Source organism: Arachis duranensis, chromosome 4 (assembly GCF_000817695.3).
Source record: "Arachis duranensis cultivar V14167 chromosome 4, aradu.V14167.gnm2.J7QH, whole genome shotgun sequence".
Taxonomy (NCBI): domain Eukaryota; kingdom Viridiplantae; phylum Streptophyta; class Magnoliopsida; order Fabales; family Fabaceae; genus Arachis; species Arachis duranensis.
In genome coordinates, this window is record NC_029775.3 from 4,759,606 (window position 1) to 4,785,135 (window position 25,530).

Here is a 25,530-nt window from a genome sequence, read left to right on the forward strand (position 1 = left end):
AAATCTTTAAATAAAATAAATGATATAAATTTAAATTCTAATCATTATATTTTTTAATATAATTATATATTTATATATCTTAATAGATTTAGACGGATCTCATAAATTAAATAGACTATTTCATAAATTTGAGACTAATTTATTAAAAAATTTTAAGTTTTAAAATAATTTTGGCCTGAATTTATTTTCTGTCAAGTCAAGTTAAATACAAATTAGTCTGTAAGTTCTTGCTAGACATTTCTTCATTCCTAGTTATAAAAATATAAAATTAAACTATATAGAGTTGAGTTGAGTCAAATTATGTGAAAATACCTTGAGATTTCAGAAGTTTAAATTCAGGAAGCAGGATGAACAAGTGAAAAATAGAAGCTGAACAAAATAAAAGCAAAAATGAAATGAAATAGTCATGATATACATATAAGATCCAAAATAATGTGATTGAGGAATCCGTCATAGTTGTTAATTGTTAAACGAAAAATTGTCAAGTCACCAAAAAAATTGGAAAAAATGGCGTTGATATCAACAAAATAAAAAAAGAAAAGTCTAGGCCAACAATTTTATTAAATTTTGGCCCACGTGTAACTAACGAAGAAAAGCAAATTATTGGATGAAATTTCATACTATTAAAATTATCATTAATAATTATTTGATGACTACAAATCACAAAAATTACTGACGCTAACACTTCTCAAATAAAAATGGTTGATGTGACCTAACACCTACATTGATTAGTGTCCTAACTCTATTCCTCATTTTTTTGTAGTATTTTCGAAAAATTAGAATAAATATTAAATTTAATTTCCAAAGTTACCTTCAAACTTTAATTTAATCTTTAAAATTTTATTATTTTAATTTAATTCTTAAATTTTTTAATTAATTCTGTACAAAAACTATCACAAAAATTAATGTAATTAAATTTAAAAAATTTAAAGACTAAATTAAGATAATTCAAATTTTAAAGATTAAATTAAAATTTGAATATAATTTTAACAGGGAATTGGTTTCAATTCCTCCCATTTGGGGGAGATATTTTGATCACTCATTCTTATTACGCATGTGCTGCATAAACCACAAAGTCACAAACCTTCCATTATTAAGATTTAAGACGAGCACGAACACACTCTGTTCCTAAGTCAAACAAAACCCACTTGTGTTTGAAGCCAAAGATGGGATCTTTAGCCAAGAACGGACTCAACAATTACTTGAAACAGCTCCAGCAACACCCTTTGAGAACCAAGGTCTTCTTCTTCTTCTTCATTTACTTTGTTTTTCTTTTCTGCATTTTTTTTTATAAACTTACCTCTCACTTCAGCAATTTTCCTTCTTGCATCCATTTTCGTCGACCCTCTGTTTTCAGTAGTCCTAAAAGAGCTACCTTTTAAGTTTTAAACTTTGAACCATTCAGGTAAGAGAGTGTTGATGGGTTTATTAACTTCGATTGTGACTAATTCAGGTTATCACAGCAGGGGTGTTGTCAGCTATCAGTGACATAGTGTCTCAGAAACTTACTGGAATACAAAAACTTCAATTCAAACGGATTCTTCTCAAAGTGGTCAGCTCCTTTTCCTTCTTACTTTTCTACTGCCTCTAATTCCAGATAATTTAGTTTTAGTTTGGTCAATAAGACTGTGATGTCAAGATTAATTGACTAATAAGGGTAAAATATTAGGATCTTAACGAGATATTTTCCAAGTAGCCATTCTAATGATCTGCATTTATAATTTCAAGGAATAAGCTGAAGGTTTATTCAATCAGCAATGTTTTAAATAACTAGCAGTGATGTGGAAGGGAAACATTGAAGGAAAATTTAAACCTATATGTTGAAAAGCAGCTTGTTAAGATGTTGAAACGGCCCCCTTTTTTTTCTCTAAAATCTCCATAAATTTCATTAGAAAGATTAACATTTGCTTCTCTTTAATATCACTATTTTGATGAACTGCAATATACCAATGAGCTCAAACTACTCTGTGCAATGATCAGGATCACACTTTGGGAGCTGGAAATACCTAATAAGAATAAAAAAAGGAGTAAAATAATAGCTGCTGATCTTTTACCGCTTATTAATTATTCAGGGTCAACTTGTTATATGCATAATGTCACATCATTTTGGCCAATAAATTTAGATACAAGTTATGTCTAAAATATTTGTTTTCAATGCCATTCCATGTTTACATTAGGAATAACATAAATCGTTTATTGCATGCAGTTTTTTGGAGCTGCTTATCTTGGACCCTTTGGACACTTCTTTCATATTATATTGGATAAAATTTTCAAAGGGAAGAGAGACTCAACAACCGCAGCCAAGAAGGTGAAGCTGCAAAAACTTGTGTTAGAAACATTATTCCAACTGCAGAACTGAAAATTGAAAAATAAGATTACCACATAAATGAATTTCAATTCTTTAACCATATCTGTCCTAATATATTTCCACAAGGATTTATTTCTATATCTATTTCTATTTGGTTTTAATGTTTGATTCTTGGATATTCCAAACCCACTTCTATAAAAGAGACAAGGTAATAAGTTGCTTATCCTTTTTCAATTATTTTTGGCATTTCAGGTTTTGATTGAACAGTTGACATCTTCTCCTCTGAACAATTTGCTTTTCTTGATTTATTATGGATTAGTTATTGAAGGTTAGCCCTTTCTATATACCTAATTAACTTGCATCTTTTTAGCAAAGTTAACATGGATTTACACTTGGTTAGATACAAGTGGAAAAAATGTGAACAAATAAGACAATTCTCATTCATGTCAACACACTAAATAGTCCACCTAATGCAATTATATTCCTGGTCAACTATTTACTCCAAAAAAATAAAGAAGAACAACAAACTTATAGGAGTTATCCTAAAAGATAATGAGAGAATGACTCAATACCAAGTGAATCCACAAAATGATGTCTAAACTGCCATACGCCGTTGAACGCAGGTCGACCATGGGTGCATGTGAAAGCTAAGGTTAAGAAGGACTATCCATCAGTGCAGTACACATCATGGACGGTAATCTTCAATTACAACTTCAAATAACATTTAAGATCACTCCAAAAACATTATAGATGAAAATAAATGGTGACAGCTAAGAGCATGCAAGTATTTCTGTCAAAAAAAGATTATTATTATTATTATTGTCATTGATCACCAACTTGAGAGCCTCTAATGGATTTGGGGTGCAGTTCTTTCCTGCTGTGGGGTTCATAAATCACAAATTCATGCCTCTTCATTTCCGTGTTGTTTTCCACAGCTTAGTTGCATTTTGCTGGTACATGTTTCTTTTTTTCTTTCTTTCTTTGACTCTCCTTGTCTTTCATCATCATTTGGTAATTATGTGTATTTTTCATTTCAGGGGAATATTCTTGAACCTAAGAGCACGGTCCATGGTATTGATTAAAGCCTAAAGTGATTATAGTAAAACCTCTTCCAAGTAATAGATAATATAATGTGTTATGAGGGTCTATATCTATTATCTAACTGCTCCCAGTGCTGCTGTATGCTTCTGATTTATTTTGAACTATTGGAATTTCATAAGGCATACCCTTTCCCTCTCAGAATATAAGTGTTCGCTTGAGACAAATTGATATCTAAAAAAATCAGTATGTCTGAATTAAAATTAAAGGGTAAAGCCTATTTTGGGAGTATGTTTGGTTTGTTAATTGCTGGTGGTGGAATCCATAGAACTTGTTAATTTTATCCTCGTATTTTAATTGCCAAAATTTCGAGTCACTTTTAGTTTTAGTAAGAAAAAATATTGAAACGCTTAAACCGTAATGACAAATAATAGATTTAGATAATAATAAAAAAGACAGTCACGATGATGTTCTATAACCTATGATACATAGATACTGACACGAGAACGAGAGACAGGTCGATACACAAATTTTAAAATCTTATAAGGCACGGGACACACATACATATAAAATATAAAATATCTTTTAGATAAATTGTAATGATATTTTGATATTTTACACTGGACATGTTGATACGTAATGATATTTAGGTGTGTTCAAATGTATCCGGAGAAGAATTTTTTATTTTTCGTGTCCGAAATGTGTCCGACACGTGGACACGACAACTTAGCGAAGTGTCCGTACTTCATAGTCTATAACAAACATCCGAGAAACTTCACGTATATATATATATTATATATTTTTTATGTATAAAATTTTTATAAATATGTGTATAAATTATTGTTAATCAAATACTGATAAAAAATAATAATATTTGTTAGACATATAATATTGTTTACAAACATCCTAGCAATAGTTTTTTTCACATAATAAAATATAGTTTCGGAGGTTCACACGCGAACAGCACATGTGAATTATAATAATGAAGTTTTTAGCATCTCTTGAGAAAATATGATATGAAGAAGTGAGACATGCATGGTCATGAAGTGTAAATTGAAGTGCCAATAATGCCAAAAATTTATGTTATTGAGAGACTTGAGAAATGAGAAGAAGAGAAGGCACTTGCTATATTTAAAGGTTACGCCAAATGGCTCCTCAATTCATGTTTATAGTTTCAGAATCGGTTTTCCTTGTTATTACTAGTGAAAGTGAATCTTCTCAATTTTTTTAATAATTAAGAAAATAAAGTATGATTTTTAATTTTTTAATTTTTTTTATGTTTTTTTTATCTCATTTATAAAATTTATGATAAAAAAATCATATTTTATTCCCTCAATTGTTAAATCCATTCCCATTATTAATAAGTGTATGTCACCCACAAAATAAGGGTCATTGCTTTCTTTTAGAGGATGGAAAATTGGACTTGGGAACTTAGGATTATCCATCAATTTTACACGACTATTTCAACAAATCTGAAAACAATTATTTAAAAAGAATATGAAGACACTAAACAGTAAGTAAGCAAATGAACACAATAAATCGTAAAAAAAGAACTTTGTATTATGAGTTATTATAATGTCAAAATGTTTGCAAAATAAGGCAGGGACATGCATTATATGAGCTACAACACAATATTTGACACAATATATATTAGTTGATAAGAACATACACGAGTAAATAATTAAATTTTTTAATTTTAATTGTTGAAGTTATGGACTTAAGGTCTTATTTTATTAACATGTTTATAGTTAGCCTGCAGAGTTTACTCGTTATGTCTGTCGAAAGTTGAAAGTCAGCATAGGAGGAAGAATACTCAATGTAGATATAGCCAAAGCAAGAAGACATAAATCAATTCACATTTCACACAACTCAACCATATTTTGCATTACCTAAAACAATAAAATCTCATTGCTGGATCCTCTTGTATATAAATATATGCATGTGCTTAAGCATTAGCATATAAAATCAAAGGCCTTCATAAACAAAGAGAGGGTAATAGCACATGGCAACCTGTGTAATTCATAGCAGAGTTTCTTCATTCTGGTGTTTGAGTACAAGATCGATTGCTGCTACAATGAATGTGCCTAAGATCCATGTGACCAAAATCACCACCACCCCATCAAGTTTGGCAGCAGATTTAGATTATCTAAATAACTTCACTTCATCTACCACCACCACCACCACAAAACACTACACCAAACAATAATAATTATTCTAACAATTCAACAACACTTGCTCAAAAGTCCATGGAGATGGTTAAGCTTCATTTGATTATGGAGATTGTATCAGATAGATTGGAGATGCACAAGAACGTGGCAGCGCAACGCGACAACTGGAACCACCTTCTTCTAACATCAGTTAACATGATCACTCTTTCTGCTTCAACCATGCTTGCTCTTGCAGCTACTAGTACTACTTCAAGTGGAGCACCTCTTATGGCACTTAAGGTTTCATCAACAATCCTTTTCATGGCTGCAACTGGAATACTTGCTGTCATGAACAAATTCCAGCCATCACAGCTTGCTGAGGAACAGAGAAATGCTGCTAGGTTGTTCAAGCAGCTTAATGGAGAGCTAAGAACAAAGGTTTCTCTCCGTAACGCCAATGAATTCGAGGTAACTGAAGCGATGGAAAGAGTTTTGGCATTGGACAAGGCTTACCCTCTTCCTCTTTTAGGCACCATGCTTGACAAATTCCCTCACAAAATTGAACCAGCAGTGTGGTGGCCTCAAAGGAAGAAGAAACATCATTGGAAAGAAGTAGGGGACAACAAAAACAACAGCAATAATGGATGGGATTCAAGGTTGGAAGGGGAAATGAAAGCAATTGTGAAAGCTGTGAGGAAGAAGGACATGGCTGAGTACACGAGGCTAAGTAGAAAGGCTTTGAATCTAAACAAGGTGTTGGCAGTTTCAGGGCCATTACTCACTGGTCTTGCAGCAATTGGTTCTGCTTGTTTGGGATGTGTGAATGGTTCATGGCCTGTGATGTTTGGTGTTGTTGGTGGGGCTTTGGCTTGTGTTGTTAACACAGTTGAGCATGGTGGCCAAGTTGGCATGGTGTTTGAGTTATATAGGTCTCTTATTGGGTTCTTTAAGCTCATGGAGGAGTCTATTCAGCAGAATTTAAGGGAAAAAGATCTTCACAGAAGGGAAAATGGAGAATTGTTTGAGATCAAAGTTGCCCTACAGCTTGGTAAAAGTCTTGAAGAACTAAGGCAATTTTCATCTTCTACTCAAAACGATTTTGCTAGCAAGCTTTTCTAGGCATACCAAAAATGTTATTAAGATTCTTTGTAAATGATAATTTGAGACTTTAGCTTATCTGCTCAAATTATTCATCAAGCTGGTTCTGATCTGCATTGTCCTTATGCATTGCATAGTTTAGGGGTCAAGTTGTACTATTCATTCACTCTTTTATATGTAAAGCGCTTGACTTAATTAATTTTATCCTTATTATTTTGTTATTAACTTATAAGAAGACCAAAAACAAATAGAAAAGCCAAAAGGCCAAACAGGAAAAAGGATGCTAACTAATTTTGGTCACTAATAGTTACAATTGAACAACAGAACAGAACAAGTGAGAACAGGTTTGGAGACTTGAAATGAAATGGGAATTTTATTTGTTTTGACATCCATATCCATGATCCATAAGAAGCTAATTATGTGGATTAGCAACAATCGGTAAACAAATTGATATAAGTATGTAACAATGCTGCAGCTTTCTCTTTACCTGATTTTTGTAAACCCCCAACTTCATTACTGTTGTTAGGAGACCCTTTCACGTGTCAAATTCTGAGTGGCTCAGCCTCTAGGTGGGATATTCATCCCAACGAAATTACCGAAAATTGCAAAACCAAACATTAAAAGTATTCAAATTTTACACTTCTAGTTACTCAGTCCTTGTCTAACGTAAACGGTTGGTAGTAAAAAGTAATAATAGACTAATGCAGGCTGCATTAAACAAAAGCATAATTTGCAGACGGATTACTTTAATTATGTGACTTTCATTATCCATTATTACTAGTTTATTCTGCTTCCATCTAGTGCCTTTTGGTCTAGTTAAAAACATAACCTTACAATTTCTAGTCAACAAAACCTACAAAAGAAGCAAAAATAAGAGAGAATAATCTTATTAAGTTCAGAACTCATTTAATTGCGGATTAGAATATGATTAACACTAATAGGGCGGTGCTCACATAGATCTGATTTACACAAACGACATTTTCTCGTTAATAAAAACAAGAGTGGGGTAATGTAACCACAAACTATTCTTCTTGCCTTCCATTGCCTTTTCCTTTTCCTTTTTTTCTTCACATTCCAACCAAAAGCTCCAATTTTTTTTTATTATTTTTAAAATTTTAATTGAATCTGACTGACTGGTATCAATGACCATTTGAGATTGATGACAGTGATGCACAACCTCCCAGTGGGCCCATAAGAATTGTGTCTCTGTCATCCAACTGTTTGTGAAATTGCCACACTCACTCATACGGTCATACCCCATCGATCAAAGATCCGAAATTTAAGCTCTTGACATTGTTGCGCTGCTCATTGTTGCTGTGGGAAGATGATTCAGTTGCTGTTTCTAGTGGTGTTCATGGAGGCAGCGATGATAGTGGTGTTGCTGTTCAAGACCCCATTGAGGAAGCTTGTGATAATGGGATTGGATCGGTTGAAGAGGGGTAGAGGACCACTTATGGTTAAGAGTATTGCAGGTACCATCTTTGTGGTGCTCTTCTCCACTGTGTACACCATGCTCCAGATTCAGAAGCGTGGGATCGAGGATGCTGCTGGTGGTTCTCTCAACCCAACCGATCAGGTTCTAATGGCCAAGCACCTTCTTGAATCGACACTAATGGGTATGTACAATTCCTTTCCTTTCATTAGTTGAATGAGTTGTAGTTTTTGTTATGGTGTGAACTGATTTGTTACATTGCTATTTTGAGCTATTGAGGATGTATAATACAATGTGAGACTTTGTATATTCATGGTTGTGTCTCAGATTTATTCAGCATTTTTCATGATTGCATTGGAGTTACTGTTTCACTGTTTTTTGGTTTGGGTCATTCTAGAAATGTCTATATTACAGTTTGGTACTGGTTTTTCTTTCCTTAGTAGATGAATGTCGAATGTTGAATCAACTTGAGTTGTGTGAACTTCTTAAGCAGATTCTAAATATGAGCCATCAAAATGGGTTGATTAAATATTCCATAATAATCAAATTATATGGTTTTTACTGATTAATAGTACTCAAGCAAAATCAAACAATCTAAAATTATTGTTCTGTTCTAATAAAAACTTTTGGATTCCTGCTAAAGCACCTTCCTAAGGTAAAATACATAATATATATTAGAATAAACACCAATTTGGTCTTCAAGTAATTATAGATCAGACACTTTGCTCCCCAACAAATTTTGATTCCCTAGAAGTCTTTGAGAATTACTTCTGTCAGATCTGAAATTCCTTGGGAGCAAAGTGTTCGATCTAAAATTCGTTAAGGACCAATTTGATTGTTTACTCTATATATTATATTCCATATGAACTTCCTTATTGTCTTCCCAATAATGTTGATGCCCTCCAATATCCTAAATCGCATCATAAGAAAAAGGACTTTGGAATGGAATCACAGTTATAATCCTACCTGAATGACACTGTTTTGAGTTTCAGGACACTCATTCTGTTCCCTTAATATTCTGAAAATATTGAGATTTGAGACTAGTAGAACACTATGGGTATTTAGAATCAATCATCTTTTGTCAATTATGTGCAGGTGCTGTACTTTTTCTTGCACTTATGGTAGACAGATTACACCATTACATAAGAGAACTCCGTCTTCGAAGGAAGGGCATGGAAGCTGCCAAGAAACAAGCACGTGCAGAAGAAGCAAAAGTTTTGAATTCAGAAGAAAACAAAGCCATAGAAGAAGAAGCAGCCAGATTGAGAAAAGAAGTCCACCAGCTTGAATCTGAACTGCGGTCAAAAACTGAAGATGTAGATGTTGCAGAAGCCAATGTATCTGCTTTAAGAAAACAATCTGAGGGCTTCTTGCTTGAGTATGGCCGCTTACTGGAAGAAAACCAGGAACTCCGCAGTCAATTACAATCGGTCAATGGAAGGTTGTCACGTTAAGGTACCAACAAGAGTATGTCAGAAAAGATTGCAGGTGTGTGGATGATTTAGTTTCCAGGATTTCATGGAAGTTTGCTGATAACAGGTTTATCACATGATCCATAAGAATTAGGATTTTCACTTGAAGGTTGTGATTTTGATATCAATTTTCTGCTGACAAAAAATGTGAAAATTTTGAAAAGTGACTACAGAAATATAGTTCTGATTCCCTGCACATATGTAACTTATATGTTTCACTACTTAAGATTTGACAAACTTTGAAGGATGTGGCCAAGAAAGTGCCTGGTGCTGTTTTATGTTTTTTTCTGTTGGCATTTATTGTTGCTTGATATTAACATTGGTCCTATTCAGATGACGCCTTGCTTGGCCGTAGAATATTTCTTGTCTGGTCATTTCTTGCGTTAAACTTTTTTTTTTTCATTTTTGGTCATATTTATGTTAGTTAATCTTACCTAAAATAGTTCTTATGTCCAAGAAGATTAAGAAACTTTTATTGTCTTTTAGCCTTTTACCTCCTTTTTATTTTAATTTATTAGGCCTAAGTTGGCATTGGTACAATACTATTTGCTGTATTCATTTTTTTATTTTGCTTAAGTTGGCATTGGTACAATGCAATTGCTATTTGTTGCATTGCTCTTCTCAGCCTGCATTTTTTTAATATGATGAATGACACTCAGATTTCAGTTAAAAACTAAACGTAACTTGACAGGTACTACATTACAAAGCATTCTAATATATAACCAATTTAAATTGATCAAGTGGTCAACTCACTCGTCTGCTTAAATATTGGGAATTCGAATTCCTTCTTGTGCATACAGTAACTTATTAGCTAATGGCAGACCTTTAAATAGAACTTAAATCTATAATAAATTAGTCCTTGATTTATCAGATTTGAAGATACTAGGAAAAAAAAAAAGCATTCTTACATATGCCAATTTGGACAAATTATGTTAAGATAACAGAGTTTTAGGCTGAGCTGGTAAATAGATAATAGTTGTCAATTTATTTATTTATGATGTAAAATAAGATTCTTGGTTATGTATGGTTCAGTCCAAAAAGGAATAATTAGTAACTCTTTAGAATTAGGTCATGTTATCATAGATGAAAAGATAGACAACCCAACCACCATCCTGCTGCAGCCTGGTTCGAATTACAAAAACACTTATTTTAATTTGACTCTTTTGTTTTGGCCTTTTTCGGTACCATTTTATATTTGAAAAGACCCAAACTTATGATTTGTGCCATTACTGTTACCCTTATCGTATAGTTTGTAATTGTGGTCCCCTTGGAACTAATAATAGAGGCTAGCTGATATAATATAATTATAATAATGAAAGAATATGTAATTAATAAAGATGTTAGATAACAAAGGGAAGGAGGGGCGGTTACTTAGTGCTGTTGAGGATAAAGTGGCATCTGCGACCTCTCAGCTCATTTAAGAGCCCAAAATGTGTTCTCATTTGCAACTTGCCCAGGCCAAATCAGTTATATGAATTAAGGTATTGGTTAATTAAGATAACCATAGTGATGTTTTTTATTTTACATTAAAAAGTTGGCGCCACTAAAAGTCTCCAAGATAAATTAACCATGCTGATGTGCATTCAGTAAGTATCAATTTGGACGGTGTCACTATCCAATCACCATCAATAACAAAACCAGATATACCATATTAAAAAAGTAAGAAATTTACTGTTTAAAAACATGTTGCATTGTGATCTGCATTATGTTTCGTTACAGTATAATATAATAAAGTATAGGTTAACATGTTAGCTGGTTAAAGTAGGAGCCAGCCTTTGCTATATGGATAGCATTAAATTTAGCCTCACATTATTGGGAACACGTTATTATTCCATTGAAGTAGAATAGGAAATTTAAATTGTAAAGTAGCCATATCATCCAAAGTGGAATTAAAGAGGAGACCATGCGTAACATAAATTTCTTTCTTCTTACAACAATAATAATAAATGTTTAGAGATGAACATGATGAACAACACCCTAAAAACACTGAATCTCTAATGCAACACTTACAATCAATGATTCTGCAAAGGTAAGAATCACCAACAACAACTACTACATCATTCCATCTACTCAATTCATGAATTACATTGCAAATTACTACTACATCCTGTGGTGGTTCATAAAAATTCACCAAAACATTCTCATCATCCTCTCTAAGGATCCTAACATTGTCTGAACAAAAATCCTGAGCTATCCCAACGGGAGAGTAGTCCTCATTACTTCTCACAGTGATCCACTTATCATCATCAGCATTATTAAGATCCCAGTTAGGCTCATCATCACCACACAACCCAAGAACTCTGTCCCTAGCACTAGGAGAATTCATTGAAGATATGCCACGTGGCGAGTCCTGATTGGTGTGCCAGTTCCAAAGGCCTTGTGGTTCCAAAACACTTGTGGGTGTGTCCAAATCATGCTCATCACATTCTATTCCCACAAAACGCGATTCCGCAACGAACGCGTGTCCCAGAAGCTCCTTCACCGTCCATCTCTTACTCGCTTCACTCCTCAAGCACTTCCCCAAGAAGTCCTTAACTTCCTCCGATACAGATTCCGGAATCTCTGGCGCCTCGCCGGAGAATCCAACCCGATAAAGCACCGAAACAGGGTCGCCGGAAACGTCATTCCACGGCGGTTTCCCGGTAACCATCTCAAGAATGGTGCATCCCAGGGCCCACACGTCAGCTGGGAATCCCTGTTCATCCCCACGCGCCACCTCCGGCGCCATGAACGCCGGCGTTCCAGCGATAACCCCTCCTCGTCCGCCGGCGCCGGAGCCAACTTTGCGGGCACAACCAAAGTCGGCGATTTTGGCGCCATGTTGGGTGATGAGAACGTTCTGCCCTTTTACATCGCAATGTACTATCCCATTGGAATGAAGATAGTTGAGTCCCAACAGAATCTGGCGCGTGTAGACACTTGCCAATGAGTGTTCCATGGTGGCACCGCCGTGATTGTAATGGGCAATTACGTCAAGCAGGGTCCCCCTTGGCGCGTATTCCAAGAAGAGGTTGTAAAAGTACCGACCATCCTCGTACGTAACATCGTACCCTTTGTACTTGACAATCTGAGGACAATTGAGCGATGAAAGAAGACCCTGTTCTTTCCGCAGCTCCTCAGACCGGTGTACCTCCGCTGACTTCACGGCAAAGAGTTCACCAGACCCATGAAATTCAGCAGTGTAGACGGTGGCTGTGGATCCCCGGCCGAGGGTGTGACCTCTAGTCCAGTAGTAGTCCATGGATCAGAGGTAAGAGAGAAGAGAGTGTTGGATAGATGTGTGTATGGAATGGAATGGAATGTTATTGTTGGGAATTGGGAGCTCGCTAAGTTTCTTACAGTTTATGGAAATTATTATATATTTATATAAGATACAATTTGGTTTGGTTTGGTTTGGTTGGCTTAGTGTGAGGGGTTAACCGAGTTATGATTGGTGATATGGAAAGCTGCTCTTTCATTTAAAAATGTGCACTTTTTTTTTGCTTGTGTACAATGGACGGCGGCCGTCTCATTCATCTATCACAAGGTTCTTGTCATGAGATGATGGGAGCGATCCACGTGTCCAAGCCTCTCCTTTTGTTGTTGGCCGGCCATGTTATGTGTGTTCACTGTTCGCTAGTGCTAGTTATGGTTAGTGCTAGTACTGTACACCTGGCTAGTTTTAGACTTGGATGAAGAAAAATTATTTATCTTCTAAACAAGGATTTTTCAAAATAATCATGAGATAGTGAATTGTGTTCACATGGTGGCACGTGGTTATACTACGCTAAGATTGCGGTTCGGTGCATGCTGAAATATTAACCGGTGAACGTTATTACTGTGTGCGCGCGTGATTCATGAATCATGAGTGTTTATGGATATAATCTTCACTGGCATATTCCATGGTATTTTCTTTTTTTTTTTGTTCCATTAATTTTGTTAACTATATTGTAAACTATATGTTAGTACCTTTCATGAGCCCACACCACCACAATAGGTTAGGAACTTTATGCTATAATAGTATATGCATTATTATTATTATTAGGTAGCCTAGATAATAATGTGAAAATTACAGGGATTTTGCCAAACAGGTAGGTAGCACATTCTGTTTGGAAAAGATAGAAAACCGTCTCAATATAATAATCTCCAAATGAAAAGAACAAGATGAAAATAACTGTTTCGATTCAGTGAATTCAATATAATAATCTGCATGCATTGTATGTATCTGTTTTGGTGAAAGTCAATTCTTGAGGAATTTATTAGTTTTATACAGTGTAAAACATTTTGCATATGTTATATTATCTAATAACTATATATTATCATATATATTAATATAATATTTTTTGTAGCCTGTAGTCTTATCCGCTTTACTTCCCGCATAATTAATTCAGTTAATCTACGTACGCCGTAGTTGATTTTTAAAGTCAAAGTGGAATAATGGACGAAATGGTATTTTTTATTTTATAAAAAAGGAACTTCCAGTTCATCTCCGAGATTAGGTAGATTGTATGCGAAGCAAAACAAAATTAAAGAAAGGCAACAGCGAAAGTCTTTATTATTATTAGTATTTTTTTTTATTTTAAAGAAAGAACCATTCGTAGCTTGGGATTTATCTATGATGAGTCACGATGACTGTAAAGGTGAATAAATATTGAAATATTAAACGGCGAAGGCCTCAAAAGTATGGGCAACAACGTTGGATTATTGCACTTTGCACAGATTGAAAGTACAGTTGGAATACATATAACATAACATAACATATGGTTAAAGGAAGGAACGAAAAAAGCCAACTAACTCGTTTCACTAATAAGCATAAGCAGCATCGATCACCACACATGATGAAAGGAAAAGAATTTGGCTTTTCTAAAGTCTATAAAAAGTGCATCATGTATTATACTTGTGTATTTTAGAGGATAACGTGTCACATTTAAATCATTTATGAGAAAAACTAATAATGTAAGATTTAATTTAAGAACCCCAAGCTTAATCAATCATATAATCTGTGTCATTAACTTTTCCATCAACCTTTAAATATTACAATGTTACACTCTTTAGAAAAAGAATAATGCTCCTACATCTCACACTTTAGAGAATCATTATCTATCAAGATCCAAAATTAAATGCCAACCAGGCTGTCCATTCACGTTGTGACTTGTGAAGTTGTTAGCTAACTATATTATATACATAGGAAGAGTTTCAAGTGTATTAAGAATACTGGTGTTCCAAGTTATTTTAATAGTTGATCTGAACTATAAAAAATATATATAATATATATTAATTAAAATCAACAGTTAAAACAACTGAAATACTAGTATTTTCAATGCACTTTAAATTTTTTTATATATATAAAAGAGTTTCAAGTGTATTGAGAATACCGATATTCTATTTATTTTAATGGTTGATCTGAATTATAAAAAATATATATAATATATATTAATTCTAACGAGTTTATAAATTAAAACGAGAAAAAGAATAAGAAATTAAAGAAAGTGAAAACAAATGTTGGAGTGTTAAGTGTAAGTGTTGAAAGTAGGGTGAGGAAGTGTGGACGTAGGCGTTGACGCTTTGCGTGCGTATTAGTGACGGTAACACGCTTAAGGGCGTGTTTGGATGCTTGAAATTGAAGCAAGCCAATGATTGAAGATTGCATTAGTCACATGCCGCCAGCCAATCATCTTTGATGCATGCATTGGATCAGGGGATCACGCTGCGGCATGCTGTACGGTGCACATTTCATAATCCCCCTTTTTTTTTCTTAATTAAGATTTGATTAAAAAGCGTTCACATTTCTTTTTTAGTTTTTCCAGAATGGAAACCTGGCTTCTACTCATCACTACCTAAACACCTGAATAGCCATTGGCCAGATACATTGACCCAAATTTAACTATAAATTTGTTGGGGCTGGTGACATGCTAGCTCAATTCAATACGTGTCACCTTATCGTCACTATTATATGGCTCAAATTAGATCTAACTAGGTGATTATATTTTAAGATTTTTCCAACCCGCCGGCATGTTCCTCAACCTCCAAAACTCTGACATGTCATAATTTGCTTCTACTCACAAATTAAGGTATCGTTATTTGTAAATACAATTTTGTAATGATTTAATACATACTCAATTTAGAGGTGGAGTTATATACTGATAATAGAAGCTGTACGGAGCAAGTTATCTAAGACCAATGAATAGAGTATTAAACTACTATTTCATTTTAGTTTATGACAACAATAAAAAAATGTTGTGATTCACAAATTTAATCTAACAGAATAAATATATTTCGTTATAATTTTATTTTTTATTATTTTATCTTATCTTTATTTATTTTTATCTTTCATAAGTCAATACTTTGTATATATTTAATTTTGCTTTCATAATTTACAATTATTTGTCTTCTTTTTTTTCTGCCTCTTTCCTTAACAATACATTAAGTGTCTCATAATTTGCTATATTTTTTTCTTAATAATGGAATGCATGGGGAATCAAGAAGATACTGAAAATGATTTCCCACTACTTCCTAAGTCATACGAAGAATTTTGTGAAATGTTTTCATTAGAAGAAGTTGAGTTAAATATCCCACCTGTTAGTAAAAAATTATTTGAAGATAATCAATATTCATTATTAGATGGTAGTGACTCCTATATTCCACAGTGTATTACTAAATTTTTTCAATTATGTCCACTGTATGCAACACTTTTTCTACCTGATGATATGTTTTAAGAGATATTTTCTGAAGGAATTTTATTAAAAGAGCTTAGTGATAACATCATCTTTAAAACTGCTAATGAGTCATCATCAATCAATAATGTCACTCCAAGTGATAATTTTCGAGAAGAAGAGATAATGAACAAGTTGAAAAATATCAATGCAAGTTGTCTTAGCAGAATAGTATTAAGCCCAACAGACATGCTTACTTTAAATTCTTGAAGAAGACGATGAACAAAATTATGTCAAGGCTAGTTTATATGATAACAAAAGAAAATTAAATGTGAGTTGCAAGATTTTTTTATTGTTGTCGTAGATTAAAGTGAAATAGTAGTTTAATACAAGGGTTCAAACACAAGGTTGCTTCAATCCTATGTGTTGGGAATAATACACCATTCTCCCTTGAGAAAATACTTTTGACAGAGAAATAAAATAGACACAATTACAACACAAGAATTTAAACTCCAATTACCGGAGAAAAAAACCACGGCCGTTGTCAAATGACAACTAGAGAATACCACTATGTGAAAACTGTTACAACACATAGACTTCTTTTTCTCTAACACCGGCACCCTAGTACACCCATACTCTCTCAAAGCAAATATCTAACTACACCTTACAACACTCTCTAATCAAAGAGTATAGAGAAAAAGAAAAATCAGATACAAGCTTAAAGTGTTTTCGACTGGTGCAAAAATAAATGGAGAACTTAGTCTCATATTTATAGCCTAGGCTGCCCACTTTATTTGCTATCCTAAATAATGTGGGACTAATTCAACCAAATCCTAACACTACTTAGGTTTATAGGCATGTGATGAAGGGGTATATGTGAGAACTTCTACGCTCCTTAAACCCAGCAATTAAATTAGGTGCAAAATAGATGCAACAGTTCAATCATCTTTATATCAATATTTATCTTCTATTTATACTATTTTTTCTTAGAAATAAATACTATTTTCTGTTCGTTACACTAAACCCAATTATACTCATGGCATATTTATTAAAGAAAAATTAAATAACTAACAGTTTTTTCGTTAATTTTTTTTGTGAGAATACAGGAAGGTTAAGAACAAATTTAGAAAATAAAATAAAATTTGCAAGGAGTTTTAATAAGAGAGAATTTATAAGAAATTTTCATAGGAGAATTTTATTTTTATTCATTGAAATTATAACATAGATGATACTATATATATTTCTGTAGTATTGTAATTGAAACATCATCAAAAAAATAAGAAAGAAAATTAATTCACATCATATGATATAAAATAATCACATCATATTTTCTCATATTGACTTTGTTATAGTTAGTGCATTATTGTGGGTAGTGTTCAATTTTATATTACTTTGGGTAGTGCATCAAGAGTCAATATTATATTATTTATTATTTGAGTGGTAAAATTCAAGTTTGAATACAATGACTTCTACTAATGGAAATGTCAAATTAGGCAAATATAAAATTGAGAAGTTTAATGAAAAAAATGATTCTTCCTATTGGAAGATGCAGATGAAAAATTTGTTTATATCGCAGAAATTGCACAAGACATTGGCGAAAAAAGAGAAAAAGTCAGAGGATATGAAGAATGGGGATTGGGAAGAATTAGATCTTGAAATGCGAGCTGCGATAATCTTATGCCTTGAGAGGGATATTACTTTCTTGGTGAATGAAGAAGCAACTGTAGCAGGCGTCTGGTTAAAGTTAGAGAGTAATTTCATGACAAAGACTCTAACTAACGGGATCTACTTAAAATCCAAATTGTATACATGCAAGATGGATCGGAGGAAGGCACCTCAATTCGAGAATATATCAATAAGTTTAATAGGATTATATCAAACTTAAAGGATATAGATGTGAAGATTAAAGATGAGGATCAGGCACTCATATTATTACTTTCATTACCGAAGTCCTATGAAAATTTGGTGCAGACTTTGCTGCTAGTAGGTGACATTCTGACCATGGATGATCTGCGTAAGGATGCTACGAATGTAATGTCCTCTTCAAATGGAAGAGAGTATAATGATCAAGTACAAGAATTGTTTGCCGTTAGAAGGAGGAGTAATGAAAGAGGAAAAGGTAAGCATAGAAAGTTTAGGCTAAAATCTAGACATTGCGTGAAGAGAACATACTTTAAATGTGGTGAGTCTGAACATTTTAAAGCAAATTATCCAAATCGAAGATAAATTCCAAGAAACAGAACAATGACAACTCAAAAGAAAACAAGAAGCAAGTTACATCTCAAATGGTGATGAAGATTGTTATTATGTAATAGATGATTCTTACGAGATATTCGGTAAGTTGATGCTTGATTCTGGAGTTAGGGGTGTTCATGAGTCGGGTGAAACCGGGTTTGATGTGACCCAGACTCGACCCGAACCTGACCCTAGACCCGATAAAACCTAAACACTTTTGGGCCACGATTATACTGGGTAAAAACCGGGCCGTTAACATTACATTACATTGATATCTTCTTGTAAACTAGCATGTAAAAATATCCAAATTTTCAAGACTCCATCCATTATTTGACATAGTAAAATTCACTTAGAAAAATATAACAAGAACCACCTCTTCTCTAAAATTAAAGTATAACTACAATCAATATATACTAATATTGTCTAATAACACCAAATATTTAAATCAATAAAAATAACACAATATTATGCATTAGTCTAAAGTCTTATGCATTTTAAACATAAAACATTAACTTATAGTCTTATAATGACTAATAATACAAAATATTAAGATTTACAATACTTAAATTCCACATAAGAATAGCCATCATTCATCACTAATAACACAAAATATTAATTATGTATGATGACCGGGCCACCGGCTCGGGTTTGGGTGACTCGAGATATGGGTCGGATCCGACCCAAAATAATGACCGGGTCTGTTTTTTAGACCCTTATCCGGCCCAAGACCTGGTAATATCACACCAAATTAGCCCCTAAAATGTTCGGAGCCGGGCCTATAACACCCTACCATACTTAATCTTATGCTTAAGTCATAAGACTGTGATAGTAAGGTATTACGACCTTTAATCATAAAAATATATATATAATAATAGGAAAAAAGATACTTAACTAGGAGCCTTGAAAAAACGGGTAAAACAAAAGTTGCAAAATAAAAAGTGTAACACTTAGAAAACGGAATTACTTGCGTGTTAAGAAACCTAAAGGTTGTAGATATAAATAAGCAGAAGAAAGAGAGTCAAGAATACAGTGAACTAGCTCTTGACTCAGCCTGCGAAACTAAGACTGGCCAGAGAATATTTACATATATATACAAGTATCCCAAAATACCCAAAATACAGAAATAAAGTCTCAACTCTTCTGTAACCTCTATGAGGAACAATATAATCAAGTTTCTTGGAGAGAAAGCTAAGTAACTAAGTACATATATACATAAGCTGTCAAACCAAAATATCCCATGAACTACTCTGCTTCAGGAATCCAGACGCCTAGCGAGGAGCCTCTCGACCTGCATCTGAAAACAACAACACAGTATGGGATGAGAATCGGAGGTTCTCAGCATGGTAAAGGTGTTACGCATATAATATATAAGGTCTTGGGAATACCAGAGGTAGTCCTAGAACGCCGACACTCATATTATAAAACTTAAAGAACTAAATAGAAACCTTAAATCAGGGTGGTTCTCTAAGGCTTTCTAAACTAAGTCAATTTCTTAAATCTAACTGAAACTTAACTAGAATTCCCGATCTCTCCGCCTTTTCTCCATCTCCGGTAATTACAAAGACAAATAAGCAGATAAAACAAGCACATGTAGAATGCAGATAATACAGATATCAATTATGACAATTAGCATGTTATAATCAATTAGGCAATCCCAAGTAATTCACAAGCAAGCAATTTAAACAATATGCACATGATGCATGCCTGTCCTATAATTGTTGATATCAACTGTCGGTTACGTAGTCATCCCGACATGTTCTCAAGCTCAAAAATACACCATGGAAAAAATTCCCAAGCTGACATGGGGAAAGAATGCCCCAAGCTCAATAATATCCATGGGACGAATCCCAAGCTGACATGGGGAGAAGAGACAACGCCTCAAGCTGACATGGGAAAGGCTATACCCCAAGCTGAATGTTATCCCTGGGACGAATCCCAGGCTGACATGGGGGAAACAACACCCCAAGCTTAATAGTAACTATGGAAAAAAATCCCGGCTCACATGGGGGCAATGCCCCAAACTCAATATATTCAATAATTTCTCATAATTATCATTTTCATTCTCGATATTAATTCATGCCTCAATCTCATCATTCTCTACTTCACTCAACTCATTGATCATACATTTTTATTATTCTTGACTAATTAATATCATCAAGTCTCAATTTCTTACATTACTCTCTTCTTTCATCTTATCAAATCAAATACTATCTTCTCCAACTATTAGTTACACACTTTCTTACCTACCTTCATGCATACAGTCAAATTTGGACATACCCTTTGGATCTAAATCAAAGTTTTACCACCTTTGAATTAGAATTGAATTTGATAACAAATTCAATAAAAATCCGCTGCTGCACTTAAGAAGATTAAAAAAAAATACAGCAAGTAGCTCTGTTTTTGTAAAATCTATAATAAATTCAATTCTAATCAGTTACTCCTAGATTTTGGTGAGGATACACTTTACACCCCTAAGTTTCAGGAAAAACAAGTTTCAGGTTCATAGCACTTTGTTTGGTTAATTAAATATCAATAGGAATTGATGCCCTATTTCTAGTAATTGGTTCTAAATTATATGCGAACAGCCCAAGTTCCAAGAGACATAACTAACTCTACAAAGTAGCTATGGACATGAAATTGGTACTCAATTAAAGTAGACTCATAGATATTCAAAATTCATTTGGAAGCAACTCAAAATTCTATTTAAATCAAAAGTTATAGTGTCTGGAAGTTGGTACTGCAGAACTAGAAAACCAGAAAATTCTGCAGCAACCACTAAACTTAAAAAATTCATATCTTCCAAACCACTTGGCCAAATTCCATGAAATTTTTATGGGGTAATATTGACTTATAGTAATTTGTTAGGAAAATTGGTTGGTTTGAAAATCATGCCCATATTATTCCCAGTTTTCGTTTTAAGTTGTTGTTCAAACAGTTTAGAAATGTATGCAGCAAGACTTCTCAATTTCACTAACCAAATTTAATCCTCTAGGTTTCCAACTTATACTAATCCACCATTCTTCTTATTCATCACCTTATCTACTTAAATTATATCACAACCCTATCCCAAAACTTCAGTTCCATGTACCTATCAGAAATCACCATGATTTATATCATACAAGCTCACTTCAAAGCATTAAAATTCTGCTTCTTTTAACAATAATAAACCAACCAATCAACAGAATTTCAGCAACAACAACAATCTTATTAACTCATCACCTCCAATCAGAAATTACATCTAACAATTACCCATTATTCATAATTCTAACCATTACCTCAACCTTCTTAATCAAGTCAAACTTCTTTATAAATATCACGCTTCAACTCCAGCAATCAACCTTCACAATTTAATTCACTTTCTTCTCTCAATAACCCAACATCAAACGTTCAACAACATACAATTATCCATAATAAGTCATCACAATTTATCAATTTTCATCAAAGCCACTATCATTAGCGTAAACAAACATTCCAGCTTATCCTATAGTCATCTAGCCTAAGTTTTCACAGGGCATTACATATTAAATGCACGAAACTTAAACCATACCTTGGCCGATCACCACGTTTGGTCCAAGGCAGCCACTCAATTCGCACACACATAGCCCCTTAAGCTTGAGAAACCAACCAAAGTCTTAGTTCCAATCACCACCAGGCCTCCAAATGCCCACAATTCAAGCTCCAACATACACACTTATACACCTAATTTCACATACATCACCATACATACTCAAAATTCACATTTAACATACTATAACCGAAATTGGCTAGGGTTTATGAACCTTACCTTGTATGTGCCTCAATCGAACCAAAGTCCACTCATTCCTCAACTCAATTTGATTCTATAACATCAATTTAACCAAAATCTTAACACCCAAAACCCTAGTATTACCGAATTGAAGAAGAGAGAATAGGAGATGAGATTATATTTTCCTCACCTTGAAAGGTATCGGGCTTTGTAGAGTCATCACTGCAGACGTGTGGCCACAAACGGTGCGGCGATCAGAGCTCCGAATCAAAGGTTAGGTGGAATCAAAGATTTGAGTGAGGGTATGGTTATTGAGAGTGTTCATCCCTTCTTTCTAATTGTTTTCAGCGTACATGCTGAAGGAGGAAGGAAGGAGAGCTTCCTTAAGTATGTTTAGGCTGAGTGAGTTGGGCCTTGGGCCCATTATGGGTCCAATTTGCCCAATTCGGCTCGTTTGGCCCAATCTTGGGCCAAATCTTTTAAGATTAGTGTCGAAATTCTCGTTTTAACGAGTTCTATCTTATTTTAATATTAGATTCACATTTTTAATATTCCTTATTAAAATTTAATTTATTGACCAATTATTTTCTAATTTTACAGGGTTTATAGGGCCGGATCTTCGAGCCGACTCGGGCCATGCACACACCTATCTGGAGCTTCTCACTATATATGTCCAAATAGAAAGTGGTCTACTACCTATCAAAGCACTAATGGCGGCACAGTTTTGATGGACAACAATCATGCTTGCAAAACTGTAGGGGTAGGTACTTTAAGAATCAAGATGCATGATGGAGTTGTAAGAACATTGAAGAATGTGAAGCATATTCCTGACTTGCGAAAATATCTGATCTCTATAAGTTTGTTAGAGAAAAGTGGTTGCAAAAATTGTTGCTGAAAATGGGATTTTAAAAGTTGTTCGTGGTTCTTTAGTAATGATGAAGGGGGTTCGTCATGGTAATCTCTATCCTCTTTTGGGTACAACTGTTACAATTGAGCTAGCAGTTAGAATTGGTGGAAGTAAAGACCAAACAGACTGCATGAGAATTTGACACATGCGGCTTGAGCATATGTCGGAAAAAGGTCTCTCATTGCTTAGTGGAAAAGGTTTGTTGAAAAATATGAAGAAACCACAAATTGAGTTTTGTGAACACTCTGTATATGAAAAGGCACACAGGGTGAAATTTTCTACAAGCAAACACAAAAGCAGGGGGTTGTTAGACTACGTGCATATTGATATTTGGGGTCCGGCTAAAGTTACTTCCAAGGGTGGTTCTAGGTACTTTGTTACGTTTGTTAATGATTATTCAAGGTATGCTTGGGTTTACTTCCTCAAGCATGAGAATGAGGTATTCGACACTATTAAGCGGTGGAGAGCAATGGTTGAAAATAGAACATGTGGGAAGCTAAAAAATCTGCAATTTGATAATGACACAGAGTATACGGATAGAGCTTTCAAGGAGTTTTGTGATCAGGAAGTGATTGTGAGACACTGGACAATTATGTTGCGTTTATTTTCAGGGATAGGACACTGAAATAGGAACACGGAGACACAAAATTGTGTTTGACAGATGAGACATGGACAGAGACATTGTGTCCAAGGACACTGAATTAGTGTATTTTGTGTCCATCCTGACAGAAAGGACAGAGAGACAATAACAAATGACATAACTTTTTTTTTCATTATTCTTGTTAATTTTTTACAATTATATTTTTTTATTATTATATTTTGCTTCTAAAATTTTGTAAACAAAAAAATGAGAATAAATTGAATTTTCATAATTTGTTTTAGTTTATCACCAAACAGAATACAAGAACACAAAATTTTGTGTCTCTATCCTTTATGTCTTGTTCTCAGTGCCTTGTCTTGTCCTCTTCTTAGAAACAAACACAGCATTAGAGACACACCACAACAGAATGGAGTTGCAAAAAGACTAAATCGTACACTACTTGAGAGAAGGCAAGGTGTATGCACTCTAATTCTGGGATAGGCAGAGAATGGTGGGCTGAGTCAGTTGCTACAGTGTGCTACATAGTGAATCAATCTTCACATTCTTTTTTAGATGGAGAAACACCTTATAAGGTGTGGTAAGGAGAACATGCAGATTACGAGAAACTCAAAGTCTTTGGATGCACGGCTTATTATAATGTCAAAGACAATAAACTTGATGAAAGAGCTAAGAAAGCAATCTTTTAATGTCACTAGCTTGACACTTGATTTTTGAATTTTCTTCCTCTTTTTCCAGTTGGTTAAAAGAAATGTCTTCAAGGGGGGAGAGGTGAAAATGAGTGCCCTTGGACTTGAATTTCTCCTAACAAGCTTTATTTTATTGTTATTAGTTTGATTCACCTTGCTTGTTGGGGATAGAGGTTGGATTGCTTGTTGTTGACCTTCTCTTTTTCATGGATATTGTCTTTTGTTTCTTGGTCACAATCCCCTTTTTTGTGCTTTCCTTTATTGCCTTCACTTCTTTGATTTCAAAATTTGGGTGTTGTGTAATGGTTGGAGTGTACCCTTCATCAAGAACTTCTTGAATTGGTGGTTCAATAAACTCACCTTCTATGCCACTCTCTGCTTCATTGGAGTGTAGATTTCCATAATTGTTTTCATCTCTTACAACCTCCTTTGTTTGTGCATCTTCCTTCTTTGTTTGTGTATCTTTCTCTTCTTCCATGTGTGGGGGTGGAGAGTTATCTATTTCATTGGAGTATGAACTCCTTTGATTGATTTCCTCACTTTTTTCTATAGGATCTTGCATTGTATCTCTTGGGAAGGAATTTGTTTGTTCCTCTTCCTGGGGCTTGATAATCAACTCAACATATTTCTCTATATTTTTTACACTCATCCTTATATCATGTATGTATTCTTTCATGAGAAGTTCAAGAGCTGATCGTTCTTGATATGAATAAGGAGATTCTGGCTCTTGATATGAGTAAAAAGAGGAGGATGGTTCTTGGTATGTATATGGAAATGGTAGTTCTTGATAGTTGGAACATGGAGCACTGAAATTCCTTTGGTTTTGACTTTGGCAACCAAAATTCGGGTAGTTCTTCCATCCATAATAATATGAATCACTCCTTGGGTGTGAGTAGTAACCCATGTGATCTCTCTCCATTATTTTTTCTTAGCACAAAATACCAAACAGAATTAAACGCACCATGTGGTAAACAAGCAAGTAAAGAAGAAAGAACATAAAGAAAAATAAAAAAAAATAAAAATAAAATAAAATATAAAAGAAAACAAAAATAAATAAAAAATAAAAAAGAAAATAAACTGAATAATTAAAAAATAAATAAAATAACTAATAAATAAAAAGGAGTATAAAATTCAAACTCAATAAGTCAAATAACTAGGAAGAATAAAACAACTAAGGAGACATCAAACTTAATTTCAGAAATTAAGCGAAAAAATTTAAATAAAATAAA

General features: G+C 34.0%; 4 protein-coding genes across 4 annotated transcripts; 3 read left to right on the top strand and 1 right to left on the bottom strand.

Annotated features, from left to right (window-relative positions):
* The first annotated feature begins 1,007 nt into the window (after positions 1–1,007).
* LOC107482984 (peroxisomal membrane protein PMP22) lies at positions 1,008–3,689 on the top strand. Its single transcript, XM_016103580.3, has 7 exons — positions 1,008–1,238; positions 1,454–1,552; positions 2,207–2,308; positions 2,561–2,636; positions 2,932–3,002; positions 3,176–3,261; positions 3,346–3,689. The coding sequence occupies exons 1-7, from the start codon at positions 1,167–1,169 to the stop codon at positions 3,395–3,397; spliced, it is 558 nt and encodes a 185-aa protein (XP_015959066.1). The 5' UTR covers positions 1,008–1,166; the 3' UTR covers positions 3,398–3,689.
* Positions 3,690–5,592: 1,903 nt separating this feature from the next.
* Positions 5,593–6,612, top strand: LOC107482861 (probable F-box protein At4g22030). The gene has a single exon (XM_016103452.1). The coding sequence runs from the start codon at positions 5,593–5,595 to the stop codon at positions 6,610–6,612; it is 1,020 nt and encodes a 339-aa protein (XP_015958938.1).
* Positions 6,613–7,632: 1,020 nt separating this feature from the next.
* On the top strand, positions 7,633–9,869 carry LOC107482983 (uncharacterized). The gene is made up of 2 exons (XM_016103579.3): positions 7,633–8,207; positions 9,119–9,869. Exons 1-2 carry the CDS (start codon positions 7,916–7,918, stop codon positions 9,475–9,477), a joined length of 651 nt encoding a protein of 216 aa, XP_015959065.1. The 5' UTR covers positions 7,633–7,915; the 3' UTR covers positions 9,478–9,869.
* A 1,430-nt stretch (positions 9,870–11,299) lies between these two features.
* On the bottom strand, positions 11,300–12,840 carry LOC107482860 (mitogen-activated protein kinase kinase kinase 18-like). Its single transcript, XM_016103451.3, has one exon. The coding sequence runs from the start codon at positions 12,734–12,736 to the stop codon at positions 11,300–11,302; it is 1,437 nt and encodes a 478-aa protein (XP_015958937.1). The 5' UTR covers positions 12,737–12,840.
* Positions 12,841–25,530: the final 12,690 nt, after the last annotated feature.